The sequence below is a fragment of the Zonotrichia albicollis genome, chromosome 4 (assembly GCF_047830755.1).
Source record: "Zonotrichia albicollis isolate bZonAlb1 chromosome 4, bZonAlb1.hap1, whole genome shotgun sequence".
In the NCBI taxonomy this organism is placed as follows: domain Eukaryota; kingdom Metazoa; phylum Chordata; class Aves; order Passeriformes; family Passerellidae; genus Zonotrichia; species Zonotrichia albicollis.
Genome location: NC_133822.1, coordinates 2,963,501 through 2,976,715, shown reverse-complemented (window position 1 = coordinate 2,976,715; position 13,215 = coordinate 2,963,501). Strand labels below are relative to the sequence as shown.

The 13,215-nt window shown below is 44.9% G+C and overlaps 1 protein-coding gene across 2 annotated transcripts in view; it reads right to left on the bottom strand.

The window, feature by feature from the left end:
• Positions 1 to 1,631: 1,631 nt before the first annotated feature.
• The window catches only part of CHCHD3 (coiled-coil-helix-coiled-coil-helix domain containing 3), a 168,132-nt gene continuing 156,548 nt past the window's right edge, over positions 1,632 to 13,215 (bottom strand). For both annotated transcript variants that reach the window (XM_074538668.1, XM_074538669.1), the window contains 2 exons: positions 7,377 to 7,512; positions 1,632 to 2,326 (listed from right to left, as the gene is read on the bottom strand). In XM_074538668.1, the coding sequence (XP_074394769.1) occupies positions 2,300 to 2,326; positions 7,377 to 7,512 (163 nt within the window). In that variant the 3' untranslated portion in view covers positions 1,632 to 2,299. The remainder of the gene's footprint in view (positions 2,327 to 7,376; positions 7,513 to 13,215) is intronic.

Here is a 13,215-nt window from a genome sequence, read left to right as displayed (position 1 = left end):
TGCAGTCAACACCAAGGACAGTTCTGGAACCTACACCAAGGACAGTTCTAAAGCTCACAGCATGGACAGTTCTGAAACCCACACCATGGACAGCTCTAAAATCCACACCATGGACAATTTTGCAGCCCATACCAAGGACAGTTCTGAATCCCATACCATGGACAGTTCTGAAGCCCACACTATGGACACACAGTTCTGAAGCCCACACCATGGATAGTTTTAAAGCCCATCCCATGGACAGTTCTGCAGCCCACACCACCACCAGGGCCATTTCCAAACTCCTTCCCCTGCTGCTGCCACCAGCCTCGCCCAAGCCCAAGCCAGGCAGCCCAAGCCAGGCAGGCTGCAGATGCCAGCCCTGATGCCACAGAAGATGTTTAAAGAATACAACACCTCAAACACAGTTGGAACAAAGCAGACAAGGCTGACTCTCATTGCTCAAGGCTGTCAGGATGAGAAACCAATAAACATTTGGCAGTAGCAGAGACCTTCCTTCCCGACACAGCTCTTCCCCTGATTTTACAGCATCATCTGGCCTGAAAAAACGTCTGCTTTTCCTCTATGCTGTATTTTGCTGCCAATTCTGAGTCTGGCGAGGCTGGCTCTGCCAACTTCTTGGCTCTCCATTACAAAAGAGAACATTAGAGAGAAGGATTTGTGAGTTAGCTGATTTGTAAACACTACAGCAAGGCACCGTGTAAACACGGTGCTTCTGTCCCTGTTGTTCCTCCTGAGCAGTTTACCTGGCACCTGATGTTCAACTCCAGGATCCTCCCCTCCCACCAACATTACAGTTGCTTGGCATGTAAAAAAAAAAAAAAATTAAAAAATCCCAGCTTCTCTGGGTAGCATTAAAAAAAAAATCCTTAATTAAACAGTGCTCACAAAGCATCTTGATAATTAGGAAAGTCACTGGTAATATTTTGCATGAATAATAAATGAGATCCACAGGTGCACCCGCAGTTGTTCAGCAGGATGAGGTTCAAACACAGCCAATTAGAGACGGAGAACAGGTAAACAAACAGCAGAAGGCTCCAGACTCGCTGCTCATTTGACATCATTACTTTCACTATTGTGTAAAAAGTCCCTTCTAAGATTGCTTGGGACAAGGAGGAGTGTGGCAATTTTTACCTGAAGAAAAAGAATTAAAGGAAACTGTGCTTGCACAAAGCTGGTTTGGAGATTTTAGGGGGTTTCTGGCCTTTCACAGAATCCCAGAATGGTTTGGGTGGGAAGGGACCTTAAGACCCTGTCATTCCAAACCCCTGGCATGGCAGGGACACTTCCCACTATCCCAGGTTACTCCAACCCCATCCACCCTGGCCTGGGATGGGGAACTCACACCCCCTCAAGCAACGAGAGCTTGTGCTGCTCCATTCACAAGCATTTCCCAAGGAGGGAAGTGCTGCTGGATAAATCACAACACTCCCATCACGTGGGATCCTTTTAGGTGGCTGTGATGGAAAACAGCTCAATCCAAGCCCCCTTCCTGCCACCAGGGCTGGTTGTGCATGAAAGTCTGTGCTTGAAAAGCTTCAGCAACAACATCTGCTGGGAAAGCGTGATTGACACAGCAGAGGGAACACCATCCACCCCCGAGGAGTGGGAAGGGAGACAGACTGCAGCATCAATCTTGTGCATAAAATAGATTTATTGTTGGTACAGAGCGAGGCATTCTCGTCAGCACTTGATACGAGCGAGGAGCACAACAGAACCATCCCATGGAAACAAAGGCCCATGGAGCACCCCGAGTGTTGGGTCACAAACATCATTCCAGCAGAAGGCCTGCAGAGAGAGAGACTTCATCAAGCCAGGCCATTTGGGGAATATGTTAAAGCACAATTTACAATTCTACACTGTGAGGAGAACTCTGACAGTGGGACCAGGGGCTGCTCTGAGGAACGACCACGTTCTGGTGCCGCAAGGGTTACACCCCTGCCTCTGACAGAGAGATGTTTCTGAGGAGATCCTCCAGTGAAACAGCAGCATTTGAAGGATATTTCCCCTCTCTGAGGTCAGAGAAAGGCTCTTTTCTTTCTCTTCCTTCAATCAGCAATAAGTGGGCTTTGATGTGGCCCCGCACGGGCGAGCTCTGATGGAAGGAGATCCAGGCCTGGCTTCCCGAGCGCTGCTGCTGATTGAGCCCTGAGCGTGCTGCCCTTCAAATGGCTCTTCCACTTCTTCTCTTTATTGGGCTGCCCTGAAAATGGGCTGCTGGGTCGTTCTTGGGGAGGGAAAACAAAAAAAGCTCTTCTGCTGAAATTAGTTGATGGTCTTGTGCTTGATTCGGACAATGCCTTTATCCTCCTCTCCCAAGCATTCTCTGCTGCAAAAATGATCACAGGGGAGGGAAGAGACAGGGAGAAACACATATTTCAGTAACTCTGAATTATTCTGAAGTTTGGCTACAATTCCCCCCTAGGATTTGCAATTTTTTAAAACAAAAACACAGAACAAGAAATGTTGTTGATAAGCACATCATGCCAGAGGCAAGTCCCAGAAGCAGAGTGAAGCAGACTGAGGACTCAACAAGGCAGAGCTTTGGAGGCCTGAAGAGTCTCACTAATGATCCATTTTCACCTCCCCTCATGCTATCATGGCTGTAGTGCTGTGGCTATTAAAGGAAATTAAAACACCTGACATTACAATAAGAAAAATCCCATTCCAAGCAATTAAACTCTTGAATAAAAATATCCAACACTGAGTATATCCCTCACCTGGCTCCTTCCTGGGTGCTGAGTCAGAATCAAACCCCAACAATCTGAACATGCTGCACTCACCTTGGGCTTCATTACAGAACCACAGAGCATGGGATGGTTTGGCTTGGAAAGGACCTTAAAAATAATTTAATTTTTTTTCACTAAACCAGGTTTTCTGCCCCTGGAAATGTTCCAGGCTGGACAGGGCTTGGAGCACCCTGGGATAGTGGGAGGTGTCCCTGCCCATGGCAGGGGTTGGAATGAGATGATCTTTAAGGCCCCTTCCAACCCAAACCCTTTTTCTTGCCTACAAACCCCATCAAATGAGTAAAGACTAATTATGAGTCTCTCCTTGCAAGAAATGGCAGGAAGAGATTTGATAATTCTGAGGCTTTATGTCAGGAACAAACCCAAATTTAAACCTCGAAATCCTCCCAACAGCTGATTCAGGTGTCTGAGCAACACTAGACAGCTTGGAAGCCTGGACTGCATTGTTACAGCCATGGAAATTAGGGAAAATTAACAATAAAGGGAATTAAAACCATGTCAGGTTTGACTTTAACCAAATTCTCATATTATTATTTAAATAACCCAGTAAACTGTGCTATTCTACCCAGCTCCTGCATGGGTTAAGAGCTGGATTTTATGAAAAATGTCTTTCCCAAAAGGATTGTCCAGCCTGGCCCAGCTGCCCAGGGGGTGGAGTCCCCTTTTCTTGAGGGATTTAAAGCCATTTAAAATGTGGATGTGGCACTTGGGGACATGGTCAGTGGTGGCCTTGGCAGTGCTGGCAATGCCTGGATTCCATAATCCTGGAGGTATTTTCCAACCTTAACAATCCTGACTGTGAAATTCTCCAAAGCATTTTTACCTTTTTTACCATTTTACCATTTTTTCCAAAGCATTTTTACCATTTTTACAAAGCATATTTCACACAATCAGGTGGTCCCTGTTCCTGTGCCCACAAAATCCTCAGCAATCCACAGAGGAGAAAAAGAGGCTGGAGGAAAAAAAGGAGCCAGTTTTGTGCTCTTTGGGTGCATTTACAAACAAAAATCTGGGGAAATTTCATCTGTTACCAAAAACCTCCAATCCATGGCACCCCCATGGAGATTTCTGGAAAGCTCTACCTGGAAAATTCCTTTTTGCACAGGAATTACAGCCTCACTCCAAACCATCTCTGAGCTGAATATTAACTTTATGTTGATTTAACACTGCACAGGTTAACAGAGGAAATCCCCAAGGGATCTGAGAAAAATTGGGCTGCTTTTGTTTAGTGTCCTAAGGAAAGAAAATGCAGATATTTGTTCATCATATCCATATTTCTGCCCACAAAATTTCACCTTCAGAAAAACAGGTGTATTCCAAGCTTTGCTTTGGTTTTATCTACATTTTGGGGGTTTTTAGTGTTTTTTCTTGTCTTTTTAAATTAATGCATTTAAAATATTTCTTTTTTTTTTCTTAAACCTAACCCCATGGAGGGAAGCTGGTCCTTTTTTAAATTAATGCATTTTTTCCTTGCCTTTTAAAATTAATGAATTTAATTTTTTTTTTTTTTTACATAACCTCAAGGAGGGAAGTTTGTCCATAATAAACTTCCTTCAATGAGGGCACTGTTAAATGATGAGGTCTTTTTGTTGCATTTCAATTCACTGTTTCCAGATACACAAATTCCATCTATTTTTCTCTTAGACTAGAAATTGGGATCAAATAAAAATACAGGAAAATGAGGCAAAAATCCTGTTTTTATTCTATTTAGGATGCATAATTAAGGACCCACTTGATCCAACAAATGAAAATAGTGGTTACACTATTTATTTACACTTTATCCAAGGCTAAAGGATAACATTTTGTAGCCAGGCTGCCAGGCACCAGCAGCTGCTGGTATTATTGTTATTTTAAGTACTCTTAAACCTCACCTGCCTGCAGAGGCCTGAATCCTTCTGGAATTCAATGGTTTAGCAGGGAATTATTGCACACATTTGTTAAACCATGGACTAGTTGTGTTTTTATGTAAGAATCAGAACTTCTTGTACCCCAGGAGGGGAGAAAATTGAGAAAAACACCCTCAAAATGTGTATTTTAACAGTTAAAGTCCATAAAAAAAAGGATTAAAAAGCCATGGATGGTCTGGCTGGAGTCACTTCAGCATAAATAAATGCCAGACACAATCCAAATATCTTCCCCTTAATGGCTCCATTAGGTTAAGTTTTCCTCTCCATTACTGGCATTATCATTACAATAACATGCAAACATTAATAACAGAGTTTAATTTATCTCCCCAGCTTCTCATGACTTTGGGAAGAGATTTCAAGGGAAGATACACCAATGTGTCAAACCCCTGTGAATTAACAACTCTCTGGGCTTTTCTAAAGAGGGGAGAAAAGGACAGATAGAGACATGAGATTACAGACAGCATGAGAAATAAGGAGCACACAGAAGAGAGGGGGAGATAATTATAAGCAAGATAGGGAAGAAAGAGGAGTCAATAAATTCAATTTATGAAAAGCACAGAGTGTGCTCAGCCCGAGCACAAGTGCCCAGACTCACCGCCAGGAAATCGGATTAGTTCACTTATTTGCTTTTCAATATCTTGCTCTATTCCCTCTAGCAAATTTTCTTCTTCCCTTTGTTTCTTGTAGCCAGTGTCAGTTAACTTTTTCATTTCTGAATCTGCCATTTATCCCCCTCCTCTGGCTCCCAACCAGGCACACAGAGAAGGTAATTTTGAAGTGATTTTAGAGCAGCGTTTAGGAATTATTTCAAAGGAACTGTCTGGACATGTGGGCAAACAGTGAGTAAAAATAATTACAATTACAGCTGCAGCACGTGGAGGATGGGCTGGAGTTCATTATGAAAAACAATTGCTCCTGCTTGCAAATATTTCCATCATAAAAGGCTTCTCCTTCTCTGTTATCATGAGAGAAGCCTCTCTGAATTCTCATCTTGAAGCATGTGTGAAACAGAATAAGAAACATTTAGGAAACACTTTTAACTACTTGACAGGCTTGGATGAAGATCTTCAACAAAAAAAAAAGGTGTTTAAAAGGGTTCAAAAACCTAATGCTCATATTTATGCAATTTGCTTTTCCTGCATCTTCTGAACATGAATTAATTCATCCCCATCAGAGTCTTCTGAAGAAATTCCTATCAGATACAAACTCGACTTAGAGCTTAAACATGTCTGAGTAATTAATCCATTTTTTTCTGGTTACTTTAAAAAATAATAAAAAAAATTATACAAGCAGTAAATTAGCGCTGCACATGCTGCAGGGCCATGGGGAAAACCACTAGAGAATAAACCCAAACAGGGCTACAAGTGACAGAACAAGAGGAAACAGCCTAGGGGAGGCTGAGGTTGGATATTGTGCAAGATTTCTTCCCTCAAAGGCTTGTCCAGCCAGGGCAGGGCTGGAGTCCCCATTCCTGGGGGGATTTCAAAGCCGTGTGGTTGTGACACTTGGGGACAGGGTCAGTGGTGGCCTTGGCTGTGCTGGACTGGATGGGCTAAAGAATCTTAATGATTCTGTGATTTTCATGTCGGTGCATTCCAAAATGGGCAGGAGGAGAAATCCCAGAAGGGTTTGGGTTGGAAGGGACCTTAAATCCCATTCAGTGCCACCCCATCCATGGCAGAGACACCTCCCACCATCCCAGGGTGCTCCAAGCTGGCCTTGGACACTTCCAGGGATGGCACAACAAATCCCAATAAAAGATTTATTAAAATAAGTGAATCTGAAGGGACAGGGAGCTCTCAGTGACTGAGGCACAACGAGCAGTGCTAATTCCAGCAGATCTTTGGGAATACCAGCTCGAGGCTGCAGCATTTGAAAGCAAAAGGTCACGGAGAAGGATCAGAGGCAAATCTCGGGGATTTTGTGCCCAGGCAGAGTTAAGCCCAGGGAAGGTGATTACCATGATCAAACACCAGTTGTACTCACCAGGTCTCTGCTATCACATAGAGATGGGTGTGCTCACGTGCTCAAATATTAACTCACAGATTTGGGCAGAAATAAAGATCAACAGACTGATTTAAGCACTTTTTACACATCCTGCATGTGGGCTGTGAGCACATTTCCTGCTTTGTTTAAGAACACAGTTGAGGTCAATATATGCATGTCTGCATTTGAAAGATGCAGGCTGATGAAAAAGAGTAAAACTGAGAAATTACAGCTTCTTTTAATTTAATGATTTACATATTGCTGTCATTTTCCTTCATGCTGCACTAATAAAGCATAAAGATTTTAATTGGTAGTGACATCCATACCATACAAAACTGGAAGAGAGGAGGGCAAGAGCAGGTGAAGGGCAGTTTTAGAGCCTTGCATAACACAAAACAGAAGAAATCAAGAATTCCAAGTGGTCACCAATGCAGTTTGAGACATCCATGACTTTCTCATATTTATGGCAAAGACAACCAGGTATTTTAATCCCCTTGTTTTACTACTAAAACTGTAGATAACAGGAAACATCTGCCAACAGCAAGAGCTGCTACACTAAACAACATCTTCCCAGGGGAAGAGATGGAAACCTGAGCATTTAAATCAACTCTGAGTGGTCTCCACAGAGCTCTGGGAACACACACACTGGGAAATGCTCAGGCACGGAGGAAGGACTAATTAGAAACCCCTCTGCTCATCATTCCATCATTTTTCAGTGAGAACAGGCCCAGCTCACCTGTTTGGCATGATTGACACAGTTCAGGTACTGGCTGGCCAGGGCAGAGCAGCTCAGGGTCTCCTGGGCGTGTTCCCGGTAGCACTGGAGGATTTTATCCTGCAGCTCCCCACAGATGGGATGGGACTCGTATCTCCTGTGGGAACAGACAACAGCTTCAGGGTTTCCTTCTAAAAACAGCTCAGGAAAGACAAAAATATTGAATTATTTTATTAATATTGAATCTGTTTGGGTTGGAAGGGAGTTTAAAGCACATCCAGTTCCATCCCATGCCCTGGTCAGGGACACCTTCCAGGCTGCTCCAAGCCCTGTCCAGCCTGGCCTTGGACACTTCCAGAGGAAAGAATTCATCCCTGTGAGGTCCGCATGCCTCAGGTTTAGCTTTTATATTTTTCCCATTCTGTGCTGCTTTAGTGTTTGGGTCCGAGTTTCATATTATGGGATGGTGAGCTCTGTGCACAGAGCAGGGAGACAAAACAATTCCTGCTCCAGCCGGGCACCAAGGACAAATGCCCCAAATCTCAGCCCAGGAGCACAAACCCCGTGGGCTGCAGAGAGAAAAACAAGCAGGGTGGGACTGCCTGGGCTGAAGCTGGAATGGGACAATGAACTGCAAGGGGCAAATGGAGCAGAACTGATTCCAGGGAGAGACCCCGGGAGCGCTCGTGCATTTTGGGGCCATTTTGGGTCATCTTGGGTGCAGCCCTGGCTGGGCTCTGGTGCTGCCCAAGGTGCATCCATGGAGGAGATCCTGTGAATAAATCCCTGCTTTATTCTTTAGCTCTGTCCAGTCTCTTCTCAAGCCATCACCCCCATCCCTGGCAGTGTCCAAGGCTGGGTTGGATGGGGCTTGGAACACCGTGGGATAGTGGAAGGTGTCCCTGCCCATGGAAATGGGGTTAGAACTGGGTGATCCTCAAGATCCCTCCCAACCCAGCCCACTCTGTGATTCTGATTCTCATTGTGCTGATTGGCCAAGGCAGATTTCCTCCATCAGGGGAATGAAACACGAAGCACAAACGCTGCTCCTCCGGGGAATTGATTTCTTGACAATCACTGAAGACGTGGTGCTAAAATAAAGAGACTGTTAAGTCACCTTGATTTTACAGCATGTACCTATATAAAACATCTCTTTCTCCTTTCATTCATTATCTGAATCTGTGAAATCTAAACCAGAATTTAAATGCATTCCCAGGTGCTTCCACACTTTATGATCTCCAAGTTCAAACTTCTGCAGACTCTTAGGGAGGAGGATTTTCCCTTAATCCCCCCTGTGCTGAGATCAGCACGTGCTTCAAAGGCATGTCAGGCATCAAAATGTGCAACCACAAACTGCTGCACGTGGAGGGAGGATGGCAAGGTCTGTGCTGGGACAGGGAACACAGAAACAGCAGGGATGTTCTCTGCAGACATCTCCCAGCAGTGATGATTTAGGTCCAGCTAAACCAGAGCTCCATTAAAATGCCCAAACTCCTGGTGTGAATTGATAAATCAATACAAGAGAAGCTGAATTAACTAGAAATACCCACAGTAAACCTTGCTGTGCCTTTACTCACAAGTGATTTTAAAGTGAATTCTTATACACAGGTGAAGAGAGAAAGGAATGGGCTGCTCTAGCATGGCTGCATAAATTCTGTCAGTGTAAATAAAGCCATTTCAATGGGGGAACTCCCTAACCCATAATTAAAGAATTTTTAAATTGTGGGGGTTTTTCTCAGATTCACACCATCAGTGACCAAAATCCAGGTATTATTCCTTATTTGAATGTTCCAAAGGATTCTGTACATTACCAACCATATGGGAGCCCTGTGAGCCACATCTCCTCCTGCCCCTCAGTGATTTGTTTTCACACTCTCACTTTTCCCCCATTCAGGGGGGATTTTTGTAAACCTGCTCCCAGCTCTGTCCTTGTAGAACACAGCCACTTCCTCCAAGCCAAGAAGCCCATTTCCTGGATTAATCTGAAGAGAGAAAGGAATGGGCTGCTCTAGCATGGCTGCATAAATTCTGTCAGTGTAAATAAAGCCATTTCAAAGGGGGAACTCTCTAACCCATGATGAAGAGCTTTTAAATTGTGGGGTTTTTTCCACTCTAAGCCATGATAAACAGCTTTTGAATTGTGTAATTTTTTCCCAGATTCATGCCATCAGTGACCAAAATTCCTTATTTGAATGTTCCAAAGGATTCTGTACATTACCAACCATATGGGAGCCCTGTGAGCCACATCTCCTCCTGCCCCTCAGTGATTTGTTTTCACACTCTCACTTTTCTCTCCCTCCATTCAGGGGGGATTTTTGCAAACCTGCTCTCAGCTCTGTCCTTGTAGAACACAGCCACTTCCTCCAAGCCAAGCAAGCCCATTACCTGGATTAATCTGAAGAGAGAAAGGAATGGGCTGCTGTAGCATGGCTGCATAAATTCTGTCAATGTAAATAAGGCCATTTCAAAGGGAGAACTCTCTAACCCATGATGAAGAGCTTTTAAATTGTGGGTTTTTTTCTACTCTAACCCATGAAAAACAGCTTTTAAATTGTGTAATTTTTTCCCAGATTCATGCCACCAGTGACCAAAATTCCTTATTTGAATGTTCCAAAGGATTCTGTACATTGCCAACCATATGGGAGCCCTGTGAGCCACATCATCTCCTGCCCCTCAGTGATTTGTTTTCACACTCTCACTTTTCTATCCCTCCCATTGAGGAGGGATTTTTGTAGACCTGCTCTCAGCTCTGTCCTTGTAGAACACAGCCACTTCCTCCAAGGCAGCCAAGCCCATTTCCTGGATTAATCTGAAGGTGAGCACTGTCTGTGTATTGATCAGCTGTGCTTGTTCCACTCCCCTAATGCTCTGCTGGCACTTTTGGGAAAGCACTAAATGAAATTGCTGCCTGGCATTAGAGGGCCATAAACCACAGGTTGCAGGATCTCCTGTTGGGAAAGGAGGTTCCATTGTGCATTATGGGAACCCCTCTGAAGGGTTTCCCATTGATTTCTGGACTCACTCACAGATGGATGGTCAGAAACAACAGCAAGGAAACTCCTCCAAAGGGGAATGAAATATGTCCCTAACAGAGAATCTCCTGAAGGTTCTATAATTACATCAATTAATACTTCAATGGGATATTGGGAAGGAATTCCTGGCTGGGATGGAACTCCCAGAGCAGTTGTGGCTGTTCCTGGATCCCTGGAAGTGCCCAAAGACAGGTTGGATGGGGCTTGGAGCACCCTGGGATACAGGAGGGTGTCCCACTGTCCCATTTCTGCTTTTCTGCTACTTCCAGCTCCCTGCTGACTTCTCTCTGAAGCATCTGTGACTCCACTTTTACTCCTCACTCCTCTCCATTCCAATTTTGATCTCATTTCCAAAATATCCAGAGCAGCTGTGGCTGCCCCTGGATCCCTGGAATGTCCAAGACCAGACTGACCACTGGGGCTTGGAGCACCCTGGGATAGTGGAAGGTGTCCCTGTCACGGCAGGGGATGGATCTGGATGGGCTTTAAGGTCCCTTCCAACCCAAACCATTCAGTGGTTTCATGAATAAAGGTCATTTTACACAAGCATTTAAGGGTCTGTGGGGTTTGACTGAGGAAAAAACTCTAAGAAAAGGTAAATAGTGCAAACTCAGCAATTATGTGGAATATGTTGGGAAAATGTGGAGGTTATAAATGCCTGAGTGGATAAAGCAACCTGGTCTGGTCCCAGGCAGGGCCGGGAGATCCTCAGAGCAGGAGGTCCTGAACTACACCCTGTCCTGAGAGAGATCTGTATTTTGGGACACGTGATGGGCAAAGTGACACCAGAGTATCACAGAATGGTTTGGGTTGGAAAGGACCTGAAAGCCTCTTTAGTGCCACCCCTGCCTTGGACAGGGACACCTCCCACTGTCCCAGGCTGCTCCAAACCCCAGTGTCCAACCTGGCCTTGGACATTCCAGGGATCAGGGGCAGCCACAGCTGCTCTGGGAAATCCATCCTAAGGTCTCATTGCCTTCCCAGCCAGGAATTCCTTCCCAATATCCCATCTAAATCCCCCCTCTGTCAATTTCCATTTCTTGCCCCTTGTCCTATCCCAATCTACCACTGTAAATTAAACAAGACTGTGTCCCACACCATATTTAATTAATTGATTAATCACTCAGGGATTTCACAACTAAACTGAAGGAAAACCCCAAGCCATGGGAGTGCAGCAGGAATGCCAGGGAATGCTGACAGATCTCCAGAACTCCTCAACAGAACCAACCCACCCAAAATCTCCAAGCTTTGCTTTTCTCAGTCAATACGAGCAGCAGCCACATGGCAGGTGAGGAACAGCGTGGCTTTATTAAGTTTGCAATTCCTTGATCTGCTTTCCCTTCTCCAGCTGTTCCTGAAGCACCTCCCATGCCAGAATAATCTTTCAGTGCTGGAATAAACCTCTGAGGGAGCTGTGCACCCACCTTTTCCAGAGAGCTGATGCATCACAACCTCATAAAGGTAATAGGATGAAAACACAAAAGGAAACGAGAGAGAGAGAGAGTCTTAAAAAGAAATATTCTATGCTAAAGCATGAAAAGAAAATTTAATGAAGGCAACTTTGTACTCATCTGGGCTCTCTCAAAGAGCATAGCTTATTGTGCTCCTGGGGGCTTGGGGAGAGGAGCCCCTTCATGGCATTCAAACAAAATGTCTACTAAAGAGGAAATTTGAAATCACCACGGTGAGCTTTGCGAGCTTCGTGCTAAAACTGACACTCTCACTGAAGGAATCTGAATGGCTGATGAGTTTCCAGCTGTGCAGGTATCTGGCATAATCCCCCCCCAGATCAGGACTTCAAGCAATTGTCATAAAAAATATGGGGGGGGGGGGGGAAAAATAGCAACAAAAAAGGAGAGCATGAGATAAAAATAGTGCCATGAGATGGGCAGGAGTAGCCAGGGCTTAATTTAATTCCTCATTAAAGTGCTGACACCTATCAAAGGCAGCTGATTTTATTTGTGTAACCCTTGGCTACTTCTGAAGCAGTGAATTAAACAGACCAGAGTGGGGCTGTGTGTCCGAGCAGCACAGCACAGCCCGCAGCTCTCTGAGATCAAACCCTGCTGTGCCTCCTCCCCAGAGCAGCTCAGCACATCCAAACCACAAACCGGGGCTGTTCCCAGCATGGGAAATCCAGGGAAGCCTTCATTTGAAAACAAAACCCTACAAATGAACCTTACACTGATCCCAGAGCAGCAGCACAGGGGGGTGTTGCAGAGGATGTTCTGACCTGGTTTATTTAGTCCTACTGATGGAGCCATGCTGTGACCAGGCCTGGCAGAATGCAAAATAAACAACAAAAAAAGGGAAGGTGTTTCTTTTCTCAGTGTTCTCAGAATAAACACAAGGATAAGGAACAACAAATGGTGAAACAAAAGGCAATCCACACCCATGGGCAGCCCATGAAATGTGCAACAGCTGAATTGTTTTCAGGTGCTTTATGAAGAGTGGTTTCAGAAGGATTTGTGGGAATTTAATCAATTAACATTGTCTGTGTTCAGCAGAAATTCCTTCTGAGAAAGAGCAGAAGGTGTTTCATGGAATCATGGAATGGTTTGGGTTGGAAATGACCTTAAAGCCCATCCAGTGCCACTCCAGCCATGGCAGGGACACCTCCCACTGTCCCAGGCTGCTCCAGCCCCAGTGTCCAACCTCACCTTGGACATTCCAGGGATCCAGGGGCAGCCACAGCTGCTCTGGAAATTTTGGAAATGAGATTGAAATTGAAATGGGATTGAGTGAGGGGTAAAGGTGGAGTCACAGATGCTTCAGAGAGAAGTTAGTAGGGAACTGGAAACAGCAGGGAAGCAGAAATGGGACAGGCA